Raw genomic sequence first — 27,193 nt, 5'->3', positions numbered from 1 at the left:
TTCCTTCCCATCTCCATCCTGCAAGACCACAGAACAAACATAGAAAGGTACCTGTTGGAAGAGGCACCGCTGGTTCTTCTTTAATGGAATGGGTTGGTAGACAATTCCTTGTGAGCACAATGTCATCAAGAGCAATATCACCATGGTGACCTTTTCCAACTCGACCTTCAAATTTGAGTTGGAAGTCTTCATCACCAAACAGCGGTAGCTCTTTCCTCTGCCAAAAATTGCCTTGTTCTCCAGTCAGGTTAACTAAAACCTTCGTTTGATTTGAGACTGATACTTGGATCAAGGTGAGTGCTCCAATGCCATTTCCATACATGTGATAGTGAAAAATGATCTGCAAGCAAGCATAGGAATATTATATATGATTAGCTCAATTTTACAGTATTTTCAATTATATCATATTTCCATGTGCTCATGAATATATTCCAGAAGGAAAATTAGGCCTGTATATGCTATTCCTCTGTGACCATGCTAAGATTGAATTAAGGTATTCCAGCCTTGGATTATGTCACATGTATGGAAGATGTATCAGTAAAGATCCAGCACCAATTTAGCAGAGAAAATTGAGCTGAGTTTACTTTTTCTGACACTTCTAAATGCAGGATTCCTTTAAAAACTCTCAAAGTTGGCTGTCAAATAAATGAAATACACCTTCCCCTGATTTATTAACTTATTATTGTTATCCAGCATTTCGTACTTACAACAGTAATAAAAAAAATCTACTATTTGACATTTCACATTACAACATGTTTCCAGTAAAGAATGCAAACATGCAAGGTGAAAGGTATGCTCATTATGATGGCTACAATTAAGTGTTAACTTGGCTGGACCATGATTCTCAGAGGTCTGGCAGTTATGTAATGGTGTAATTCTCCTCCATTTGATTACCTGATGTGGTCATACTACATTTTCACATAATGCCGATTTTCACTTTAACAACTCCATCTTTGAAAGATAACCATAGCAGCAAGTGACGAAAAGGTACATCATCAAATAATGATGGATTATATATATATATTTAAGGATTAAGAAATATCAGGGAGTAAAGAACATCATTTTCAATCTCATTAAACTAAAATCATTTTCTTTCAGATAGGAGGATATTATCTTGCTAATTCTACTATAAACTTGTACTTGAAAGTCATTTTCAGTTCTACAAGATCCTCAAGGCTCCACTATGCAGAAAAACAGCAATTAATCCAACTTTTACTTGAAGTGCTGGAAACAGGCTTTAGAATAGCAGCCCTGGGAGTTTTTCCCTGAGTAAGAATTAATAGAAGTATTTTTAGCAATTAGCATTTCAGTGTTTCAAGGATGAAATTTATCAATTTTTTAGTGATTGTTGCACAGCAGGGGAAAGTCAGGGAAAACTTGGACAGAAAAAGTAGTGCAAGTTAGGAACAATGGAGACTCAGTGACTTTTATAAAATTTCTGTCTTATGATTTGGTGGATGAAGGAAAACAGTAATGGTGGTTGTCTTAAATACCTGAAATACCACAAACAGATGGGTTTCAGAGAAATGTATTCTCTCACAGTTTAAGAGGCTAGAAGTTCAAATTCAGAAAACTAGCTCCAGAGAAAGGTCCTTGTCTGTAGCATTCATTAGAAAACTTCAAACTTTTTGGTGTCCATCATCCCCTGGAGCTAGGAGCTTCACAGGGCAGGAACCACAAGTCCCAAAGAAGGACTCCACTACTGACTTTTTTTTCTTAATGGCAATAGGCCCATCTTGCTCTGCTCAATTTTCTTTCCTTTTATCTTTTTAAGATGAAAGATGTTGCACAGCACACCATCAGGGAACTTCCTTTCATCATGGAAGTAAATACATTGTATGAGATGTCTTCATGAGTGCTTACAACATCTTAACTCCTAAACCACTGAGAATCCAGAGGTCCACAGTATGGTTGCTGTTTACGATGTTGAGAAAAAAGGTATTTGCAATGAAGAAATCATTGGACTTGCAAGATTGTTTTTAAAAAGTTTTTATGGTGAATTGAGTGATAGTTTACATGGGAGAGCATCAGTTTTACACTCAGCCGATCATATTATGTTTAATTGCAATTATTACAGTCCCTCCATGCATCATCATTCAACAGTATGTGCTTCTATTCCCTTTTTTTTTTTTTTTTTTTTTTTAAGTACACAAAAATATTCAGGAATATATAACCATTTAAACAACCAAAGGGTACATTCTACATGCATGCCTCCTGGACGACAGCACACAGCCTTTCCCTATCCTCAGCTAGTCTAGAGTCCTCAGCTGCACTATCTCTCCATTTTATCATCTCTGCCTCCATTTCTGGTGTTGCTGTTTCCCTGGATAGGGTCCAACATCCCGCTCATGCTCTTCTCTCTTGATGGTCCTGGAGTCCTCTGTTCCCGGACTGTAAAACTAACTATTTCCCACTTTATGTTACAAAAAGTCTACCTTTACAGTTGTGACAATAACAATTAGTCATAATAACAATTACTGAATCCTAAGAATCTTATCCCCATCTCCTTTCACCAGACCCATCTAGACAAGATGAAAACTATTCAGTGAGGGTTCTACCTTCCCCCTGTAAACCTGAAACTAAATTCCCTCTTGAAAACTTGTAATCCAGTCACTTTGTGCCTTTATAGTCCCAGTCCCCCCCGTTTTAGGTAGCCAATGTCTAAGGTGTCTGTCCCTATAAACCCTGTGAACAGAGGAGATGGAGTCCTGGTGTGGCACTGTGGGTTAATGCCCCAGACTGCAAAGCCGTTTGAACAGTAAGGTTGGTGGTTCAAGCTCACCAACTGCTCATTGTAAACCCTATATAGGGTCATTATGGGTCAGAACTGACTGAACGGCACTTCACGACACCACCATATAGGAGATAGGATTGATCCTTGATGTAAAGATTTTTTCCTTCTCAGATGGTATTTTGAGGTACTACATCAGTAAGTGTAGGTCAAGTTCATCAAATTGTAGCAATTTACATTTGTTTCCTTTATCAATTCTTTTTTATCTTCTTTTAGTTCAGATGTGATCAGCAAGCCATAAAAACTACATTAAATGAGTACTATCTGCAAGTTTAGGTGTTCTTGTGTGTCTCCCCTCACTTCATATCATCTGGACGCTCCACTCTTGGCTCTAGAACTCGGTGGCTATGTCCTTGTCCATGGGTTCAAAAGTCCCCAGGTCTCATCATGTTTTAGACCAACAAGACCTTCCTCTTCTCTCTGTCTTCTCCAGGTCCATGGGAGTCTATGTAACATGGTTGAACTCAGCCCATAACTTCCTTGCTGGCTTTCCCCTTTTCCACTCACCAGGAGACCAATGTGGTCACAAGCAAGCTTACATGCCTGCTCATGTGTTCCCTTTGAGTTACAGTCTTAGAGGGAGGTTTGTCCTGAAGAGACTTAATTGTTTGCCTTGTTGGCTCCCAGGCAAACAACTTACTTTTTTTGGCAGTAGTCAATCAGATTGCCATTTTTGTTGTGGATTTTTCCTGATAGTCTTTCTTTCAAGAAGTATCTTCTGTTCCTCTAGATGCTCCAGGCTGGTCTGCTTGTCATGTCCAATAGGAATGACCCACCTCAGAAGGTTCTGAATGGGGTTCAGGATTCTACCTAAAGGTCCTATATATTACAAAGGATCCATAAGAAGCCTATTTTACTGAGCAAGTTCTACAAATCCATTTAGGTATTTGGTCTTGCAAGATTTTATCATGGGATTTCCAACATCCTTTCTACCACCAAGACCATATTTTCCAACTACTGATCCTTCATCTTTGTTTCCAACTTTCATATTCCAATAACCAGTAATTATCAGATCATATAGATCACAATTCTGTTCAATTTCATATTGAAGAAGTTGGTACAGTGGTTGGTGTGTCAACCTGAATAATAATCATACTAGCTGGTTTCCTTTTATTGTTGTTAAGTGCCATTGAGTCAGTTTCAGTAACAGCGATGCTGTATGTTTTTCAGTGAGCAGCTGGTGGGTTTGAATCATTGACCATGTGGTTAGCAGAGCAATGCTTATCCAACAGTGCTACATTAGGACTCCAAAAATTATTGCTTGAGTCCATTTATGTAACATTTTCAAGTAATGAACCCTTCCACATTACTATCAAGTCATTTCCAAACTGTGTAGGGTTTCCAAGGCAGTAAATCTTTGCGAGAACAGAAAGCCTCCTCTCTCTCCCAAAGAGTAGCTGCTGGATTCAAACTGCTGACCTGGCAGTTAGCATCCCAATACACAATCCACTACGACACCATGGCTCCGGTCTTCCTTACAGCCATACAGACATTATCTTGTCACAGATAGTATTGTACTTTTCATGATAGACCTTGAAATGTTCTTTTTGACTACGAATGCAACCCATTCCTCTTCAATTTGTCATTTGTTGAAAAGTTTTCTTTTTGAAAATGACTAAGACACCATTTTTGTTCAATTTGTCATTCCCAGCATACTAAACCATAGGACTATCACATTCAAAATGGTTGATAACTGTTTACACTTTATCTCACTAATGAATAGGATGGGAGTGTGGTGACTCCCTTCAATGAGCACTGGGTTGTGAACCACAATGTTCACAGTTCAAGCACACCAGCTGCTCCATGGGAGAAAGATGAGGCTTTCTGATTCTGAGAACACGTGAGGCTTCTGAAACCCTATACAGGGTTGCTATGAATGGGAATCTACTTGATAGCACTTAACACAGCAACAACAACGAATAAAATATTGATTGATCTTTTTGTGTTCCATTTAATTCTTGATGACTTCCAATTTTCCTTCATACTTTGAACATTTCAATTTTTGATTATTAATGGGTGTTTGTAGCTGTTTCTTCTCTTTTTGAGTCATGCCCCATTAGCAAATGAAGGTCCTCAATGCTTTTGTCAATTCAGATCATTAAGACTGACTCTGCTTTGAAGAAGCATCTCTACTCCAGTCATATTTTGAGCACCTTCCAATCTAATGGGCTCCTTTTCTCATACAATATCAAACAATGTTTAGTTGCTATTCATAAAGTTTGCAGTGGCAAAGTTCTCAGAAGCAGACCACCTATTTCTTCTTCTAGGTCTGTCTTAGTGTGAAGTTCCAATGAAACCTGTCCTCCATGGGTGATTCTGTTGGTATCTGAAATCACAATGGTATAGCTTCCAGCATCACAGCAACACAAAAGCCAGACAGCATGACAAACCAACAGGTGAATTACTAGTCTAAGATCCAAAATTGTTTCTTCTGCTGTTAAAATCTTCCAAAACCAGCTCTGTAACTATTGGGAATGGTTTGGGAGGTCTGATGAAACTTGCATGGCATGAGTAATTCATGTGATAAACAAAATGGTACTGGGTCATCCTTTTGGGTAGCATGGAAACATCCCAAATGGAATGACTGCCAATTACCTGGCACTCTTCTGACTGATTTCCTTGAAGCCCACAGAGGATCTGTAAAATATTCTAATTTGTGTTTAGCTTCATATTTTTGCATCAAATATGAGGTATACATTTTATGCCACAGTAGACACTTCCATATCTTTTAACAGTCATTTAATGAATGATGTCATCCATTTAACATGCAAATAAATATAACAAAAGTAAGCCAGAAACATGAAAATAAACTCTTCCTTGAAGATCACTTGATGGCAACATAACCTAATCTTGTTGCAATGAGCGACAAAAATTCTTCTAAATATTTAATTATTTTAACAAAGTACTTGCATTGCAAATTTCAGGGGTTTTCAGAGATTTGAAATCTTCTGTCATCGGTCTCTGTCTGTACCCCTCCCACACCCCCATTCCCTCCTAAGGGAAAAAAAAAAAAATGACCCAATTTGGTTTTCTGTGCTTAAAGGTATTCCACTAAGTCAAGTGACAATTAAGATTTTTATGAACTTTGGGAGATAACTCTATTTAATTAATGAACATATTTTTAATAAGAGAGACAAACCACTCTCCATATAACCTTTCATTACTTCTTTGTATTCAATGCATATCCAAAATATTCATAAAATAAACCATTCATCATTAATTAATTAATGTGTTTGACATTTCTTCCATACGTACTTAATTATTCTCACCCAGATGTTCAAAAGAGTGGTGAATATAGCCATGGGACCAGAGAAAATAGCAATGAATGAAATCTTTAGATAACTACATGTGAAAAAAATCTTGAACATTTTGAGAGGAAATGTCTAAAGAGGAAAGTAAAATGGGAAATTTATATCTTTCATGTTTAATATTTAATTTGCTTTCTATGATTAGAACTAATTTGCAACTCTCATAGTATATATAGATGTATGTTGTTGTTGTTGAGTGCTATTGTATTGGTTCGGACTCATAGCGACCCTGTGTAGTGTTTCTGAGGATCACTTGGTGTGTTGGAACTGCTGACTTTGAGGTTAGCAATCCAGTGTTCATCCTACAACACGACACCAGGACTTTCTACAGATGTATGCAGATAACATTTTGATACAGACTCAACCGCTCCGCGGGAGAAAGATGAGGCTTTCTACTCCCGTAAAGATTTACACCCTCGGAAACCCTGTACAGGGTCGCTATGGGTCGGAACCCACTCAATGGCACTTAACAACAACAACAACAACAACATACAGAAAATCTGGTATATTTAGATTTTATTCTTGAGAAAGTATCAAATAATATAGAAGACAGAAAAAAGGGGAGAAAATGTATTTGATTAAAACAATTTTATCAACTTTTAAATCCAATTTAATATTTTCAATCATTTGATTATTAAATTCTCACTTGAGTGACTTTTTGTAAAAGGAAAATTGTGGTTTCAAAATAATTTTGTTTTTAAGATTTATAAACAAAAAATAATGTGTTTTCCAGCCAAATTATTCTCTGTATAAATGAAATATACTTGACTTCTCAAAAATTTTGTAAAATAACTGAAGAATATACATTGCATGTCATGTGTCTGAAGATGTAAAAAAAATTATGACACATATAAATGATCCCACACAAAATATGCATTTAAAATTTTACCATAAAAGAATTCTGTTATCATTCATATTATTTCTAATATTCTATAATGTACAAAATATTAGTGCCAACTATGTAAACTGTGAAAAACATTAGACATCACTATATATTTAAATGTTGGCGCACTAACCGAAAGATTGGCAGTTCAAATCTACCAGGCTCTCTGTGGGAGGCAATCTGCTTCTGTAAACACTGATAGCCACCAAAACAGTATGGAGCAGTTGGACTCTAACCGAAAGGGTCATTATGAGTAGGAATTGACTTGATGTCATTGCGTTTATTTCTTAAAAAGTTTTAGCTTAATTTTGCCATTCAGTTAACTGAAAGCAGCATTTCTAAATGCCTTCACTATCATTTTAGTTGTTAAAAGCTTTCCTCAAAATGTCTAGATGAAACAGAATGTACAAGCACATAGTGATGGTCATTTGATTTGATTGCTCTCATTTCTTTTTTCTTTCTTTCTTTTGTTGTTTTCTAATTCAAAATAGTGAAACTAGGACAGGGCTGAATATATGCACAGAGAAATTCCAGGACCCAAATAAAAATGTTAGAAGCAGCTTATCTTACATCCCTTTACTTCAAATCAAATAGATTTCCATTTTCTCCCACTTTTCACTTCAGCAATTCTAACACTAATTGAGAAAAAATTGCTTTGAGGAAGAAATCAGTAGTATGTCTCCACTCTCTCACAGTTTTCACATAGCTCTCATATTACTCTCTCACCATACAATTAATTATCCTCAGAGGCTGGTTAATGAGCTACATGAGAAAATAATTTCATACGGTTAATAAATATTTATCTATTGTATTTAAATATACATGTATGTTGTTGTTGTTGTTGTGAAGTGCCATCAAGTCGGTTTTGACCCATAGTGACCCTCTATAGGGTTTCCAAGGAGCAGCTGGTGTGAGCTTGAACTGCCAACCTTGCAGTTCAAATGGCTTTGCAGTCTGGCACATTAACCCACAGAGCCACACCAGAACTCCATACTTAAGTATACAAAGATGTAATATAAATATATTTTAGTAAAATATATGAATATGCTGAAAATATAATTATATCATATATACAGTATAGTGGTGGTGACATGCCATGGTGTTGGGTCTAACTCATAGTAACTCTGCATAGGGTTTCTGAGGCTGTAACTTTTTATGGGAGTAGAAAGCCTCATCTTTCTCCCATGGAACCACTGGTAATTTCTAATTCTGACCTTGAGGTTAGCAGCTCAACTCATAATTACTATACTACCAGAGCTCCTTATATACATTATGGTGGTGGTGGTGTGCCGTGGAGTCAGTTCTGACTCACAGTGACCCTGCACAGGGTTTCTGAGGCTGTAAATCTTTATAGGAGCAGAAACCCTCATCTTTTTCATGCAGAACCGCTGGTAGTTTTGAACTGTTTAACCTTGAAGTTAGTAGCCTGACTTGTAACCACTATGCTACCAGAGCTTCTTTATATACATCACAGAATATAGTATTTATGATGGTAGCTTACAGTTATAATCTTCGTGTTCAGTAAGGTGACTTTCTGGATACTTTTAGGGAGCACTTTTAAGTTTTGGGGTCACCCAAACTTGGAAGGAATGCAACAGGATGATCACATTTCAATTCTCTGATTCCATGTGCCTATTTGTGATTTTAGATGTTTTGTGGGTAGATTAAGGAAAGAGAAGCATACCATTAATACAGGATAAAGGACACAGGTGTATGGAAAGAAATTGATTCATCAAAGCAGGAAAGAGTCCACTGTCAATCTTCCTAGAAGGACTCAGGGAAGAAAAGGAAAGAAAACACAAGTAACCATTCAAGAGTGGTAATGGAAAGTATGCCAATACAGTATGTTTACAATAGCTGAGACTACATGCAAAATTTGAAAGTACTATATATTCACTATGAGTCAGGATGGACTTTATGGCAATGGGCTTGTTGTTAAGTTTATTTAGTCATTCATTCAGGATATCTTTCTTAAACACCTAGTATATGTCCACACTACTGCTTGCAGTGATGCTGTGGTAGGAAACAAAACAGACAAACATTCATGGAGTTTACATTCTTGTGGAGAAAAGAAAACATTAAAAAGAAATAACTGAAGTATGTAATGAGTCCAACGGTATGGTGTGGATTGAATTGTGTTCCCTTGAAAAAAATTACTATACCTGTGAATGTGACCTTGTTTGGGGAAATATGTAGTCTTTATTTTAAGCATATCAAAAAAGAAAAAAATCAAGTCATCCAAGCAGGCTGGATTCTAATTCTAAACCCCTTCTGATGTCCCTTTATATAAGAGGAGAACCAACAAGAACACAGGGTAACGCACAGGGAACATAGCATGTGAGGGTCTGTCTATAAGTGAGAATTGGAAACAAACCAGGGAAAGTCATCTCCTAGCTCCAGCAGAGAGGGAGAGAGAGCATCATCCTGCTCACATCCTGAATTTCGATTACTCCACAGCTATGATGGAGCATAGTGGCTCCATAGGACAAGCACTACTGTGAAACACAAGTTTGGCTGTTTGAGCCCATCAGCTGCTCCGCACGAGAAAGATGAGGCTTCCTGCTCCCACAAAACTCTATACAGGGCCACTATGAGCAGAACAACTTGACAGCACTTAACAACAACAAAATCTGTGAAAAACGAAATTTTTGTTCTTTAGAGTTACCCACTTTGTGATGCTTTGTTGCGGTAGCCCTTTGTGAAGATGTAGGAAGCTGGGAAAGGGAATATGGAATGCTGTGAGGTTCATTTTCAAAGAGATGTACTCAGGAGAGTTTTCACAGTCTTGGTAACATATGAGAGTGGGCCTTAAAGGAGGTGATGGGTGAAGCCCTGTGATGCATATTTAGGGGGAAATTATTCTAGGCAAGTATATTTGGTAGATGAGCAAAAGCTAGGGCAATTTGAATAGCTGGTCTTGAAAACCTGATTTAAATATTTAATATTTAAATATCATGTTTTCAGTTTGACTGGCATCTAAGTAAATATTGAAGAAAAAAAAAAAAAAAAGTTGTGCTGCTCCTGTTTTGTTTATGTTCAAGTATAACTGTTACTGAGTGCACTAATCAAAAAGTACAGGAAATTGTATGGTACTAAGTGTCACTCTTTGTTGATATGCAATAAAAGTCATTGTTGTTGTTATTTATACATACTGGGGATTCGGTTCCCACTCATATCAGCCTAATTCAGGGTTTTCAAGACAGTAAATATTTACAGGAGCAAATATCTCTCCCTTAAATACAAAGGAAGTAAAGAGCAACAAGCCCTCATGATTAATAATTCCCAATTTAGTGCAGAGTGTCCAAACTTCAGTCATGCTTTTCTGTGTAATAATTTTTAAGGACCCCATTTTTCTATTTCATAGTAAGTGCTTTTATTTTTAAAATCAGTCAGCTATATCTCTGTCGGGTAGGGATGTCTCCATACTAGTCTCCATTCTGTCAGCCTATAGTATGAATTCAGGAGCAGAATAAGCTGTTTTAATCTATTTCTAGTTTACCCACCAGGCTCCCATACATTTAAGAACCAGCACTCTTGGGTAACCATTCACCGATTCAGTTTTTGCAGGTCACATTTTACTTTAATCTCTGACTGTCATCATGAAAGACCTTTACAAACTCTTCATTGCAAGGTGCACACTGTCTCCTCATAGTGGCTCTGTGCCTATAGTATTTCTCTAATCTGCTTGGCTAGCAGTTTGATCAAATAAAGAGATGTGAACTTTTTTTCTCCTTTGCCTGTCTGCTTAGACTGCTGACCCAGGTTTCTCTTTAAAACTCTGTTCTGATCATGTCATTCCCTTGCAGAAAATGTTCACTGTCTATCAAATTGCCTGAATAGGTGAGCAAGGTGAGAGTGCCCTGTGAGAGTTAAACTATGAGATAGGAAATATCTTGTTGGAATGTAGGACATACACTGGACTGCTAAACAGAAGGTCAGCAGTTCAAACCCACCAGTAGCTCCGAGAGAGAAACATGAGACTTTCTGCTCCCATAAAGATTTACAGACTTAGAACCCTCAATTTAGGGTTGCTATGCCTCAGAACCGACTCAACAGCAACAAGAAGAGTTGTGCCATTGGGTAGGATGTACAAAGCTGGTCAGTATAAACACAGAAAACCAAAGAGGAACAATTATCTTTAATGAGTTTAAGTACAATTGGAAAACCTTGAACAAAGATTCAAAATATCTTCCACCCAGGGGTAAAGCGCTAGCTACTACAGAAGTAGGTATACCAGAGTATTACAATTCAAAAGCAGTAAAGTTTTGGATCATGTTATTGTGTTTCAGCCTGAATATGTGATCACCTAGTATCTTTCTGAATGTAATTAGTTTTCTTTTCAGAGTTCATCTATCAGGAAAAATATGGGTGAGGATGCATGTTTCAGGATCTTAACTGTTTATATTTTTCACAGTGCAAATTAATAAATCGTACCTATATTTGCATATTAAACTATTATAAAGAAGTTCTTGTAAATTATTCTCTAATTACTTCATTTGTTGGAGTGCAGTAGCTCCATACAATAAGCATTAGATTCTGAACCACAAGGTCTGAGGTTCGAGCCCGACAACTGCTCCTTAGGAGAAATAGGAAGTTTTCTGCTCCCATGAACATTTAAAAGTCTCAGAAACTACACAGGCTCTTTTTGTTAGGCATTGGGCTGCTAATCACAAGATTAGCAGTTCAAATCCACCAGCCACTCTGCAGGAGAAAGATGAGGTTGTATACTCCGGTAAAGATTAACAGTCTCAAAACGCTTTTAGGATAACTGATTTGGAAACGATTTGATGGCAGTGTTGATTTGGCTGGTTTTAATTATCTCAATAAATAAGGAGTCCTGGTGTGGCATTGCAAGACAATGCACTGGATCACAAGGTAAGTTTGAACTGCAAGATCAATGGTTCAAACCTACCATGGAAACCATATACAGGGTCACTATGGGAAGGAATCAATTTAATGGCACTTAACAACAACAATATAACTTTTGGAGATATTTAAACATATACTGCTAATTTTTGTTTAAGCTTTTTTTTTTCTAATAGTGAAAATTTCATACAAGTAATAAATAGTAAACTGAAGAACAGTAACCGGTATTTACTTCTTTTGCGTTAATTGTAGTTTCTAACAACAGCATAAATTCTTACAACAATTCTATCTTTCATCCTTTGGCTCCCTTTCTCACATAGCCCAAGTTAAATAAAGTCAAGCTCATCTTTGATCTGGGCATAGTCTTATTATTTTCATAGTACTTGAATTTATCAATCAGCAGTTGCTCACAGTATTTCTGTGTTTTCCATACCTTGCAGTCTTTGCTTCTCTTACTTATGACTGGACTTGAAATTCTTGCTTCTCTCATGGGCTGCTGCGGGAACAAGCTCTTTATAAAGATGTAATGACCAGATGAATTTCGTAAGGTGTGATCAGCGGCTGGCTCTGTGCCTGCCGTGGAAATGCTACTAGCTTTCAGATTCCAGTCAAAGTCATCGTCCTGATCCTGCTCCCAGGAGCAAAGATCAAATTCAAAATCACAGCGTCCAGGAGAGGCACCTGAAAAACATTTCCAAATTTAGGGTAGAGAGAAAGCAGGAATTATCTGAGCTAAACATGCACTCCAAAATTAGTGATCATGGTATATCATGTAATATTTAAAGCCTCACAAAACTATCCTGAGAATGACACTTATTTATATAGGACATTTTATCTATCTTTATATGCTATTTCAATGGCTTAAGTTTGTTTGTCTACAAATGTAGTTCCAGTGTCAAAATCAATAAGAAAATGTTTCAGCATTATATACAATTCCTGTTGTAGTTATTTGGTCAATGCAGTTTATTTCTTCTCTTTTCTCATCTTTGTTTCTCAAGTCTTAGGAGGGAATTTAGGAAGATTACTATTCTGCAATAGAGTTTAGCTCGGAAAATGCAGTCTAAAAAATGTGTTGTTGTTGTTCTTAGACTCCAACTCATACTGACCCTATGCACAACAGAATTAAACAATGACGGATCCTGTGTCAACAACTGAAAAAGATGGCATAGCCATAATAAATATCTATGCTTCCAATGAAAGAGCTCCAAAATATATAAAGCAAATGCTAATAGATTTCAAGAAAGAAAAGAAATAGACAAATCTACAATAATAGTGCATGGTTTTAAGACACCACTTTCGAAAAAGGATAAAACAACAAAAAAGAAACTGGATAATGACACAGAGGAACTAAGGCACACAATCAGCCAACCGGACCTTATAGAGGTGTACAGGGCATTCAACCCAACAACAGCACAGTACACATTCTTTTCCAGAGCGCATGGAACATTCTCCAGAATAGACCACGTGTTAGGCCACAAAACAATCTCTATAAATTTACAAACATCAGAATACTACAAAGCATCTTCTCAAATCACAATGCTATCAAATTAGAAATTAACAATAGGAAGACCAAGGAAATCAAGTCAAATACATGGAAACTGAATAACACCCTGCTGAAAAGCGACTGGGTAGAAGAAATAAAACATGAATTCACAAAGTTCCTAAAAACAAATGAGTATGAAAACACAACATACCAATATCTTTGGTACACAACAAAAACAGTGCTGAGAGAACAATTTTTTGCAATAAATGCACACATCCAAAAAGAAGAAAGAATCAAATGAACACATTAAAACAACATCTCCAACAACGAGAAACAGGCCAGCAAAGTAAACCTACATTGCTGGTGGGAATGCAAAATGGTACAACCATTATGGAAAACAGTATGGTGCTTCCTCAGAAAGTTGTAAACAGAAATACCATATGATCCAACAATTCCTCTATTTGGTATATATCCACAAGAAATATAAGCCATAACATGAGTAGATATATGCACACCAATGTTCATAGCAGCAGTATTCACAATAGCAAAAAGATGGAGACAGTCTAAGTGCCCATCAATGGAAGAGTGGATAAACAAACTTTGGTATATACACACAATGGACTATTATGCTACCTTGAAGAATAACAAGGAAGCTTCAAGCCACCAAATAGCATGGATGAACCTTGAGGACATTATGCTCAGTGAAATTAGTCAGTCACAAAAGGACAAATATTGCATAAGACCATTACTGTAAAAGCTTAAGAAAAAATACCCATTAAAGAAGAGGGGAAAAATCTTTGTTGGTTACTGTTGTGAGTGTGGTGAAGGTATTTGGGGAAGGTGCGGGGAGGAGATAGTAAAGCACAGGGTAAGGGACAGACATATCATTGTTCAGGTGTTAGGGAGGGCAATACACAAGAAGGGGGAGCGGGTGGAAGAACAAGGTAGATAGGGGAACATTGAGACAGTTTTGCATGGGCTAAATGGGACAGAGGGAAATAGTGATGCATGCTCAAACTTGGAACAACAGGGTTCTGTGATACAGGAATCAAGGTATTGTCTGAAGAGCAGAAATAATACTAAGATACTTCACTGTCTTCTGAATATTGGTTTATCTTGCCTACTGTTGTAAAATAGACACTTGAGTGGGATGGAAAGGAATGTTGGCAAACATAATTAAAGAAGGCTTATAAGCCCATCTTCAGCCTATAACTGATTGGAATACCTAAAAGAGGTTCTAGAACTTGCCCAGTGAAATAGGCCTCTTGCGGAGCCTTTGCAGTGTATAGGACTGTAGGTGGAATCCTGAACTCCATTCAGAACCTTCTGAGGTAGGACATTCCCACTAAAAAGGACATGCAGACCAGTCTAGAACAGCTAGAGCAGCAGAAGATATACCTTCAAAGAAAGTTTAGCATAAAAACAAAACAAAACAAAAATGGCAGTTTGACTGGCTACTACAAGAATAAGCAAGTTGTTCACTAGGAAGCCATCAAGGCAAGCAATCAAGTCCCTTCAGGCCAAATCCCCCACTAAGACTTATACTCAAAGGAACCATATGAGCAGGAATGAAAGCTTGCTGATGACCACAATGGTCTACTGGTGAGTGGAAGAGGAAAAAAAGCAGCAATGGAGAAATGGGCTGAGTTCAGCTATGTTCCATGGACTCCCCTTGACCTGGAGATGAGAGAGAGAAGAGAAAGGGTTGGTGGTCCAAAGTATGGTGAGACCTAGAGACACCTGAGCCCATGGACAAGGACATAGCTACAGAGGGTTAGAGCTGAGAGTGAAGCATTCAGCTTATATGAAGTGAGGGGAGACATACACTAACACCCAAACTTGTAGATGGTACCCATTTGACCTAGCCTCGATGGCTTGGTGGTCAGAACTCAAATAGAGGAAGATGAAAACAACAATAACAAAAAGTATTTTATAAAGGAAAAGAGAGTAAATTGCTACATTTTAATGAACTTGACCTATAGTCATGGAGGTAATGTGTTAAAATTCCAACAGAGAGGGAATGGGTCTTCACATCAAGTATCAATGTTATCTGCTCTGTATACAGCATAGGGGGGCGATGAGGGCACAAACTGACTGGTTTACAAGGTTTACAAATGAGAGTTTAGTTTAAGAGTGTGAGGGGGAAGATAGAGTCCCCAGTGAATAGTTTTCATCTTGTCTAAATGGGTCTGGTGAAAAGAGATGGGGACAAGATTCTTACTATTCAATAGTGAGTAATTGTTATAATGACTAACTGAGACTGCTGCAATTGTAAAGGTAGACGTTTTGTAACAAAAATGGGGGAGTAATTAATCTTACAGTCCAGAAACAGAGGGCCCTGGGATCATCAAGGTGAGAAGAGCACAAGTGGAATGCGGGACCTTATCCAGAGAAACAGTGGCAGCATACATGGGAACATGGAGAGAGGCAGCAGCTGAAGACTTTAGATTTATGGAAAGAGGGGTAGAGGCTGGGATGCTGGGATGCAGGCTTGCAGAATGCACCCTTTGGTGGTTTAAATTATTACATATGCCTGTGTTAAAAAAAAAAAAAAAAAAAAAAGAGCTAATAAAAATAGAGAGAAATACTGTAAACTAATAGTACGGGGAGGGTATTATAATCATTGTAATGAACTAAAGTATATGATCTGCTTAATGTAAAAGTGATGATCTGCCCTGCAAACTATCATTCAATTCACAACAAAAACTTAAAAAAGAAAAAAATTAATAAATTTGACTTCATAAAAAAGCAAAAACAAAATATGTGTTGAAGAACAAAGAGGTCAGTTTGAGAACTAAGGTGCACCTGACCCAAGCCAGGTTATTTTTAATAACCTCATCTGCATGCCAAAGTTGAACAGTGAAGAACCGATGCATTTGAGTTATGGTGTTGGAGGAGAATACTGAAAGTATCATGGATTTACAAAGGAACAAGTAAATCTGTGTTGCAAGAAAGACAGCCAGAGTGCTCCTTGGAAGTCAGGATTGCCAGACTTTGCCTCTCATACTTTGGACATATTATCAGGAGCACACAGCCACTAGAAAAGGACATCATGTTTGGTAAAGTGGAGCATCGGAAAAAAGAGTAACAACCCAGGGAGATAGACTGGCACAGTGGCAGCAGCAATGGATTCAAATGTGGCAATTTCTGTGAGGTTGGCCCAGGATTGGGTAGTGTTTTGTTCTGTTGTGTATAGGGTAGCAAAGAGTTAGTAGCAACTCGATGGCACCTAAAAAGAAGAAGAAGAAGCTTTAGTAGTTGGTGCATAAATATGAAAATTAGTAGTATCAACTGGTTTTCCTTGTTGGCATATGTATATTATCCTATCACAGACAGCATTGTACTTCAAGATAGCTCTTGAAATGTTCTTTTTGATGATGAATATTTGTCATTAATCTACAATTTGTCTTTCTGTCATAGTTAACCCTATGATTGTCCAACATCAGTCATTTCAGCTCACAAATACCTAGCAGTCCTGTTGTGACACTGTAGTATAAACACTGAACTGCTAACCGCAAGACTGGCTGTTCAAACCCACAATCTGTTCCTTGGAAATGCTATATAGGGTGGCTATGAGTCAGAACCAACTTGACGGCACTTAACTACAATGCCTTGATTATTGCTCCTTATGTGTTCGGTTTCATTTTGACACCTCCAATCTCCAATATGCATACTTCAAAATTTCCATGTTCCAGTTAGTAGTAGACATTTCCAGCTGTTTCTTCTTCTACCTGAACAAGCTGTTTCTATAGCTACCTGAAATATTCATAGTAAATTATTAAATTAAAATTACTAGTAAGCATGTTATAAAACTAAATACTGTGTCATTACATGGTCATATCTTAGGAAATATATGTTTAGGATGGGCCTTTGCCCCTCATTCTTAAGCAAACCTATTACACCCACTGCCACCATGTAGATTCTGACATATTGAGACCCCAAAGGATAGAGCAGAACTGTTCCCCATGGTTTTTCAGACTATCAGTCACAGTAGAAGCAGACAGCTTCATTTTTTTCCCTCAGAGTGTCTGGTGGGTTTAAACTGACAACTTTGAGATTAGCAGCCTAATGCATGGTATAGCATAAATCCAATGAGTGATGAATTTGATCATAAGTAGTAAAATGCACTACTTATAAATCTTTGATTACAATAAATCTTTATTATGTTCTGCTTGAACTTATAGATAAAACATTAAAATGTGTACAATTATAATTATATGTGAAATTGTATCTAAAATGCTAAAAACATTTCAAAGGAACCTAAGTTATAGAAATCAAAAATGTATTCAGATAAAATTTTTCTCTTAAATTAATCTTATTTGAAAAATACTTTAATAGTTTAAGGAATTTTTTTAAAAATAAGAATATGAAAAATTCATAACAGCTTGGTTTTTCTTGTCTATAATCAGAACACTTAGGAAGCAAGCCCCTCCAGCACACAGGCCAAAGGAAGGCAGTGACACATAGCAGCAGATCCCATGGCAATTCCTGGATTAATAATCACCTCTATTCTATAACATAGGATGCTAAGATTTTACAAATTGTAGTTGGCATCAAACAATTTTGTTTGGATTTATTTTTTTCACAGATACTTTCTGAAAGAATAAGCCAGATAAATTTTCTTAAATATAAAAACAAAACAAAACATGACAGTTATATTCTTTGAAGCCAGTAAGACAGAAAATACGAAAAAGTATGAGTTCTTAAGTGTCTGTTCCATTGTTTGAGTGCATGGAATAACTAACATTGGTAATCTGTGGTAGTGTGTGCTTTGCTGTGATTCTGGAAGCTATGCCACCAATATTTAGAACTACCAGTAAGGTTGCCCAAGGTGGAAAGGTTTCAGCAGAGCTTCTACACTTCTCATTTTCAAAAAAACTAGTCAATGAAAACTGCATGCATCATAATCAAATATTTTCTAACATAGTTCTGGTACCAAACAGTATTTGCTTCTGTTATATATAACGTCACCATGAGTTGAAGCCTACTCAATAGCAACTAACAATAAGACTATTAAAAATAAATTTTCACATTATCATAACTCCCACAAGTTACTTGCTTAATAAAGAAAGGCTTATCATAATCGTTTTTAGCTTAGCAAATAACTTAAAAATTGTAAACTTCAGAAAACATCAAATGTAATATGATTTGTTATGGAATTTTTTTTGCCTCCCCACAATCCCAAAAAAACAACAACCAAAAAATGTGTGTCAATTTGGGTAGATTGTAAGGGATCATGTAGCAGAATGCAAAAGTCTTTGGACAATATCATTAATATTGCATGCAAGTAAAATTTTGCTAAAGATATTTCAAAAATGGCTGCAACAGTACATTGACAGAGAACTACAAGAGGCTCAACTCAGATTCAGATGAGGAAGGACATGGAACAAAGGACATCATTACTGAAGTAAGATGGATCGTGACTGAAAGGAGAGAATACCAGAAAGATGTTTACCTGTGTTTTATTGACTACACAAAGGCTTTCGATTGTGGGGAGCATGACAAGTTATAGAAAACATTTCGAGTACTCCAGAGCACTTAAATGTGATCATGAGGAATCGTACACTGACAAAGAGACAGTTGCTCAAACAGAACAAGGGAACATTGAAAGGTTTAAAATTGGAAAACGTGTGCACCAAGTTCATATTCTTTCACCATACTTATTCATTCTGTAGGATGAACAAATAATAAGAGAAGCTGAATTATATAAGAAGAACGTGGCATAAGGACTGGAGGAAGTCTAACAACCTGTAATATCTGGATGATGCAATCTTGCTTGCTGAGAGTGAAGAGAACTTAACATGCTGATGAAGATCAAAGACCACAATATTCTGTATGGGTCACACCTTAATGTAAAGAAACCAAAAATCTTCACTACAGGAAGGACCAATAATAACATCAAGATAAGTGGAGAAAAGATTGAAGTTGTCAAGGACATTGATTTGACTTGCATCAACCATTAACACTCATGAAAGCAGCAGTTAAGAAATCAAACAATATATTGCACTGAGCAAATCTGCTGCACAAGACTTCTTTGAAGTATTCAAGAGCAAAGATGTCAGTTTGAAGACTAAAGTGCGCCTCACACAAGCCATGGTATTTTCACTAACCTCACATGCATGTGATGTCGAACAAAGAATAAGGAAGGCCATAGAAGAATTGAAGCATTTGATTTATGGTGTTTGCTGAGAATATTAAAAGTACCATGGGCTGCCCAAAGAGCAAACAAATCTGTGTTGGAAGAAGTATGGCCAAATGTTCATTTGAAGCCAAACATGTCTCAAACTTCAGACATATTATCAAGAGGGTCCAGTCCCTTGAGAAGGACATTATACATGGTAAAGTGGAGGGTCAACTAAAAAGAAGAAGACCCCAAATGAGATGGACTGTCACAAAGGCAATATGGGTTCAGGCATAGCAATGATTAAGAGGTTGGCATAGGACAAGGCAGTGCTTTGTTCTGATGTGCATAAAGTCACCAGGAGCACTTTATGACTACAGTAAACAGAATTTTTATTTTTAAATCTTTTATAGTTTAATAAGTAAGAAACCAATAAATTGCTTGACACATACACAAATCATTATTGAACTTTTTTTTTTTTTTTCTTTTCCTATTTTACTTTTTAAGCGTAGTGGTTACAATTCCAGCTGCTAACCTCAAGGTCTGCAGTTTGAAACACCCAGCCATTCAACCATTCCAAAGGAAAAAGATAAGGCTTTTGGACTATGTAAAGATTTGCAGCCTCAGAAACCTTATGCAGGGTCGCTATGAGTCGAAACAGACTTGATGGCACACCACCACCACATCAAGTTAAATTACTTGTGCTCCTGAAATATAATCAAGTTGTTGTTGTTGTTGCTGTTGCTGTTGTTGTTGTGGTTAGGCACCTTCAAGTTGGCGCCAACTCATAGACACCCAACGCACAACACAAAACACTGCCCAGTTCTGACCCATCATCACAGTTATTATAATGTCTAAGCCCATTTTTGCTGCCATAGTTTCAAGCCATTTCAATGGGGGTCTTCGTCCTTTTTGCTGACCCTTCACTTAGCCAAACATGATGTTCATCTCTAGGGAGTGAATCCTGTTGACAACATGTCCAAAGAACAAGAGACAAAACTTCACCATTTTCACTTCTAAGGCATATTGTGGTTGTACTTCTTCCAAAACAAGTTTGTTCTTCTGGGAGTTCATAATATCTTCAATATTCTATGCCAACATAATTCAAATGCTTTCATTCTTAAGTCCTCTTCCTTATTCATTGTTCATCTTTCATATGCATATGAAGTGAATGAGCATACCATAGCTTGGGTCAGGCACACCTTACAGCTTAAACTGACACATTTGTTCCTTACACTTTAAAGAGGCCGTATGTCAAATATGTGCTTAATGAAATTAAGCAAATGTAATGTAATCCTGAGTTACATCATAATGACCAACAGTAGCATCTTGAAATTTCTCAGGCCACCTTGAAGGAAAGAAGCCGAGAAAGGGACATTAAAGTCATACTCATAATTTTTACAGAATGTTTTTTTATTTGTCTTTTCTCTTTTCTGTGATTAGAGACTTCAGTAACAAATCTGTAAATTTTTTGTTGTTGCTGTTTTGTTTTTTGGTCCTCTCTTTACCTTTAGGAGGTTCTTACTCTCCCTACATTACCAAAAAAGAGACAGCAATTGTGGTCTTATAAGCCAATCTACAATCACACCCTATAAAATCCCACCAACTAGGCATTAACCAATACCAGCTTCCATACAAAGGAGCTCTGGTAGCGTAGTGGTTACGAATCGGGCTGCGAACCTTAAGGTCAGCGGTTCGAAACTACCAGCCGCTCTGCGGGAGAAAGATGAGGCTTTCTACTCCCGTAAGGATTTACACCCTCGGAAACCCTGTACAGGGTCGCTATGGGTCGGAACTGACTCGACGGCACTTAACAACAACAACAACATACAAAAGATAGGCAGCCAACACCTGCAAGATACTCTGAGTTAAGTAATTAAAAGAGCGATAAGGGAAGCCCATCTGCCGATCACATAACCTGGAGGCAATCAGAAAGCATAATAAAATATCAACATATATCCTTCTAATTATTAAGGTCACAGCTAAGTACTGAAGACGCCCAAGACAAAGAAACAAAAAACCGTATCAGAACATGTCCAGAAACAAGATACAGTGACAGAGACAAATGAACTGGAGGTAGACCTAGCTTTCATATTAGAAGGAGGGTAGCCTTTGGAATATCCTGAAAAAATGATAATAAAACATACCAAAACCATGTAGACAGGGTTTGAAAAAAAGAAGTAAGAAGTCAGGAAAGCGCTATATGAGCAATCACATATAATAGAAACAGCATTGGAGACAATTCAAAACCTACAAAAAGAGGTCCAAAAGATTAATAATAGAATATCCAAAATGGACAATACACTGAAAGGGTAAAGGAGTAGAATTGAAGAGCTGGAAGCCAGAACTAGTGAGCTCAAAGACAAATCTCTTAATACTACTAAGATAGAGATGCAAGCAGAAAAAAGGATAAAAAAAATCTGAAGAAAGTCTAAGATTCATGTCACACAACATGAAGAGGAATAACAAGAATTATTGGCATTCTGGAACAGGAAGAATCACACAAGTCCACAGAAGAGACAGTTGAAGATCTGTTGGAAAGAAATTTCCCTAAAATCCTGAAAACGAACTCCAGGAAGGATGGACCCCAAAAGAAAATCACCAAGACACATAATAATCAAGCTGTACAAAATATAAGATGAGAGAATCCTGAAAGAAGCTAGGGAAAAGAGAAATATTACATACAAAGGCAAGCAAATCAGATTAAGTTTGGATCTCTCTGCAGAGACTATGCAGGCAAGAAAGAAATGGGGAGTCATTTATAAAACCCTTAAAGAAAAAAACTGTCAACCAAGAATTGCCTACCCAGCAAAGCTCTCAATCAAATACAACAGTGTGATCACAATATTCCAGGATAAACAGAAGCAAAAGGATTTTTCCAAAGCCAACAATGAGCTGCAAAACATCCCAAAGGGATTTCTGTGGACTGAGAACCACCAAGAACAGAAAACAATCAGAAATTGACATATGTGGCAGCACCACCCAAAATTCAATAGACAAAGGGAAAAGTTGAGAACAGAACGAAACTATATGAATGAATTGAAAATTTCCACTTGAAAGGATGAGCAGACCAGCCTGGAGTGGCTAGAATAGAAGATATTTCTTGAAAGAAAGACTTACAGGAAAAATACAAAACAATATAGACAGACTGATTATTACTACAAGAACATGCAAGTTGCTTCCCCAGGAGACATAAAGGCAAGTGGTCGGGTCCCCTCAGTGCAAACCCCCTTCCAAGACTAAGACTCAATGGGAATACGCATTCTGATTGGTGACCACGTTCATCACTGATAAGGGGAAGTGAGGGAAAACAGCAGTGAAGCTGCAAGCTTGGTGTGGCGCTGCAGGTTAATGCGTCATACTGCAAAGACTATTGAACTGTAAGATCGGCAGTTCAAGCTCACCAGCTGCTCCTTGGAAACCCTACAGAGGGTCGCCATGGGTCAGAACCAAATCAACAGCACTTCACAACAACAACATCGGTAATTACACTGAATGTAAATGAATTAAATGCACCAATTAAGAGATGGATGGCATAATGGATAAGAAAACAAGATCGTTCAACAAGTTGTCTGCAAGACACACACCTTACACACAAAGACAAAAACGGACTAAAATTCAAAGGATGGAAAAAAGGTACATCAGGATAATTGCAACCAAAAACAAACAGAAGTGGTAATACTAATCTCTGATAAAATAAACTTTAAGGCAAAACCCAACATAATAGATAAAGATGGACATTATCTCATGGTTAAAGGGACAATTTAACAAGATGACATAACCATAATAAATATTTATGCTCCCAATGAAAGACCTCCAAAATATATAAAGCAAACTCTAATAAATTTCAAGAAACAAATAGACAAATCTACCAATAATAGTGGGAGGTTTTAATACACCACTTTCTTAAAAGGATAAGACAACCAGAAAGAAACTCAACTAAGACACAGAAGAAATAAACAGCACAATCAGCCAACTGGACCTCACAGATGTGTATAGAGCATTCAACCCAACAACAGCATAAGACCCATTCTTTTCCAGTGCATATGGACCATTCTCCAGAACAGACTATGTGGTAAGCCACAAAACAAGCTTGCACAAATTTACAAATATCAGAATACAATAAAGAATCTTCTCAGACCACAGTGCCATAAAATCAGAAATTAACAATAGGAAGACCAAAGAAATGAAGTCAAATACATAGAAACTGAATACCACCCTGCTGAAAAGCATTGGGTAAAAGAAGAAATAAAACATGAATTCACAAAATTCCTAGAAACAAATGAGAATGAAAACACAACACACCATAATCTTTGAGACATTGCAAAAGCAGTGCTGAGAGGACAGTGTACTGCAATAAATGCAATCCAAAAAGAAGAAAGAACCAAAATCAACACATTAAAACAGTATCTTCAACAACTAGAAACAGAACAGCAAAGTAAACCTACAGTCAACAGAAGAAAGAGACAATAGTAAAGATTAAAGCAGAAATAAACAAGTTAGAAAACAGAAAAACTATAGAAAGAATTGACAGGATAAGAGCTGCTTCTTTGAAAGAATTAATAAAATCAGTAAATCATTAGAAAACCTAACAAAAGAAAAGAAGACACAAATAACACACACAAGAAATCACATGGATGATGTCACAACAGAAGCAATAGAAATCAAAAGGATAATAACAGAATATTATGAAGACTTGTACTTCAATAAAATTGAAAACTTAGAGGAAATGGATACATTTCTAGAAAAGGAAAACCTACCTAAATTTACAGAGTGAAGCAGAAAATGTGAACAGACCTATGACAAAGGAAAAAAATTGATCAGGTTATCAAAAAACTCCCAACCAAAAGAAGTCCAGGTCCAGTTGGCTTCACTGGTGAGTTTTACCATAAATGCAAGGAAGAGCTGTCATCACTGCTATTCAAATTATTTCAGAATATAAAGAGGATGGAAAACTTCCTAATACATTCTATGAAGCAAGCTAACCCTCATACCAAAATCATGGAAGGATATCACTAAGAAACACAATTGTAGCCCAATATCCCTCATGAACACAGATGTAAAAATTCTCAACAAAATCCTAGCAAACAGAATTCAACAATACATCAAAAACTCACACATCATGACCAAGTGGTATTCATACCAGGGATGCAAGAATGGTTCAACATTAGAAAAACAACCAATGTAATCCACCATATAAATAAGAAAAAGGAAAAGAACCACATGATCATATCAACTGATGCAGAAAGGGCATTTAAAAAAATCCAACATCCATTCTTGATAAAATCACTCAACAAAGTAGGAATTGAAGGAAATCAATGAAAAGATAGGGACAAATTTAAGGGGTCTAAAACAGGGTACACAAAGACTACCAAACATTGTGAAAAGTACACAAATAAGATAAAAGAGATGATTGGAACATTCTAAAAATTAGAAAGTTATGTGTATCAAAGGGTTTCAACAAAAAAGCAAAAATGGAGGTCAAAGAATGGGAATAAACACTTTGCAATGACACATCAGACAAGGGACTAATTACTAAAATCTGTACAAACAAAACTACAAAACGTCTACAAGAAAAAACAAGAAACCCAATTAAAAAATGGGCACAGGACATAGACAATTCATAAAGGAAGAGATTCGAGCAGCCAACAAACATGAAGAAATGTTCACCATAATGAGCCATTATTATTGTTGTTGTTAAGTGCCAATGAGATGGCTTCCACCCATAGTGATCAAGTATAGGGTTTCTAAGGAGCAGCTAGAGAGATTGAACCACCGACTTTGCAGTTCAAACAACTTTTCAGTCTGACACATTAGCTCACAGTGTCGCACCAGAACTCCAATAGCTGTTGTTGTTCGGTGCCATCGAGTCAGTTCCGACCCATAGTGACCTTATGCACAACAGAATGAAACACTGCCCAATCCTGGGCCAACCTCACTACAGTAGCCACGCTTGAGTCCATTGATGCTGCCACTTGACTAGTCCATCTTATTGGGGGTCTTCCCTTTTTTCTCTGACCCTCCACCTTCCCAAACATGATATCCTTCTCCAGCGACTGGTCCCTCCTAAAAATATGTTCGAAGTATGAGAGATGAAGTTTGGCCATCATGGCCTCTAAGGAGCACTATTGCTGCACTTCTTCCAAAATGGATCTCTTGGTTCTTTTGGCAGATCATGGCATTTTCAATATTCTCCTCCAACACCATAACTCAAAGGCATCAATTCCTCTATAGTCTTCTTTATTTACTGTCAAGCTTTCACATGCATATGACGTTACTGAAAATACCATGGCTTCCGGTCAGGAGCACCTTAGTCCTCAAGCTGACATCTTTGCTCTTCAACACTTTAAAAAGGTCTTGTACAGCAGATTTGCCTAAAGCAATACGTCGTTTGATCTCTAAATTGCTGCTTCCCTGAGTACTGATAGTTGATTCAAGAAGAATGAAGTCCTTGACAACTTCAATATTTTCTCCATTGATAAGAATGTTGTTTGTTGGTCCCAAGGTGAGGATTTTTGTTCTCTTTACATTGAAATGTAATCCATACCGAAGGCTGTGTTCTTTGATCTTTATCAGGAAATATTTTAAGTCCTCTTCACTTTCAGCAAGCAAGGTTGTATCATCTGCATATTGCAGGTTGTTAATGAGTCCTCCTCCAATCCTGATGACACATTTTTCTTCATAGAACCCAGTTTCTTGGATTATATGCTCAGCATGCAGGTTGAAAAAATATGGTGAAAGAATATAACCTTGTCGCACACCTTTTTTGATTTTAAACCATTCAGTGTTTCCATGTTCTGTTTGAACAACTGCCTCTTGGTCCAGGTACAGATTCCTCATGAGCACAATTAAGTGTTCTGGAATACTCATACTTTGCAATGTCGTCCATACCTTGTCATGATCCACACAATCGAAAGCCAATAAAGCACAGGTAAACATCTTTCTGATATTCTCTGCTTTCAGCCAAGATACTTCAGACATCAGCAATGATATCCCGTGTTCCACGGCCTCTTCTGAATGTGGCTTGAACCCCTGGAAGCTCTCTGTCTATGTATGATTGTAGCCGTTTCTGTATTACCTTTAGCAAAACTTTACTCGCATAGGATATCAAAGAGATTGTCCGATGATTTCTGCATTCCGTTGGGTTATCTCTCTTTGAAAGGACACAAATACTTGTCTCTTACAAATTTCTTGGCATAGATGACGGAGCACCTCCTGTGCTGCCTCACGTTCTTGAAAGATTTCAATTTTTATTCCTTCAATTCCTGGTGCCTTGTTCTTTGCCAATTCCTTCAATGCACCTTGGATTTCCTCCTTCAGTACCATTGGCTATTGATCATATGCTACCTCTAGAAATGGTTGAACATTAACCATTTCATTTTGGTACAGTGATTCTGTGTATTCCTTCCATCTTCTCTTCATGCTTTCTGCATCACTGAATAATTTGCCCAGAGAATCTTTCAGTAACGAAAATCTAGGTTTGAATTTTTTTCTTCAGTTCCCCCAGCTTGAGAAATGCTGAGCATGTTTTTTCTTTTTGGTTTCCTGATTCCAGATCTTTGCACATTTTGTTGTAGTATTTCGCTTTATCTTCTTGAGTTGATCTTTGAAATTTTCTCTTCAGCTCTGGGACCTCCTCATTTTTTCCTTTGCTTTACCATCTCTATGCTGGAGAGCAAGTTTCAGTGTCTCTTCTGATATCCATTTTGACCTTTTCCTTCTTTCTTGTCTTCTCAATGAC

General features: G+C 37.2%; 1 protein-coding gene across 1 annotated transcript in view; it reads right to left on the bottom strand.

Moving 5' to 3' along the window:
* The window catches only part of MALRD1 (MAM and LDL receptor class A domain containing 1), a 1,127,868-nt gene that overhangs the window by 654,258 nt on the left and 446,417 nt on the right, over positions 1 to 27,193 (bottom strand). Inside the window, exons 25-26 of the mRNA XM_006869907.1 lie at positions 12,282 to 12,529; positions 52 to 340 (exon numbers count right to left, since the gene is read on the bottom strand). Coding sequence (XP_006869969.1) covers positions 52 to 340; positions 12,282 to 12,529 — 537 coding nt within the window. The remainder of the gene's footprint in view (positions 1 to 51; positions 341 to 12,281; positions 12,530 to 27,193) is intronic.

This window comes from Chrysochloris asiatica, unplaced genomic scaffold, assembly GCF_000296735.1.
Source record: "Chrysochloris asiatica unplaced genomic scaffold, ChrAsi1.0 scaffold00137, whole genome shotgun sequence".
NCBI classification, from domain to species: Eukaryota; Metazoa; Chordata; class Mammalia; order Afrosoricida; family Chrysochloridae; genus Chrysochloris; species Chrysochloris asiatica.
The sequence above is the reverse complement of the archived record's forward strand: the minus strand, read 5'-3'. Positions and strand labels throughout refer to the sequence as shown.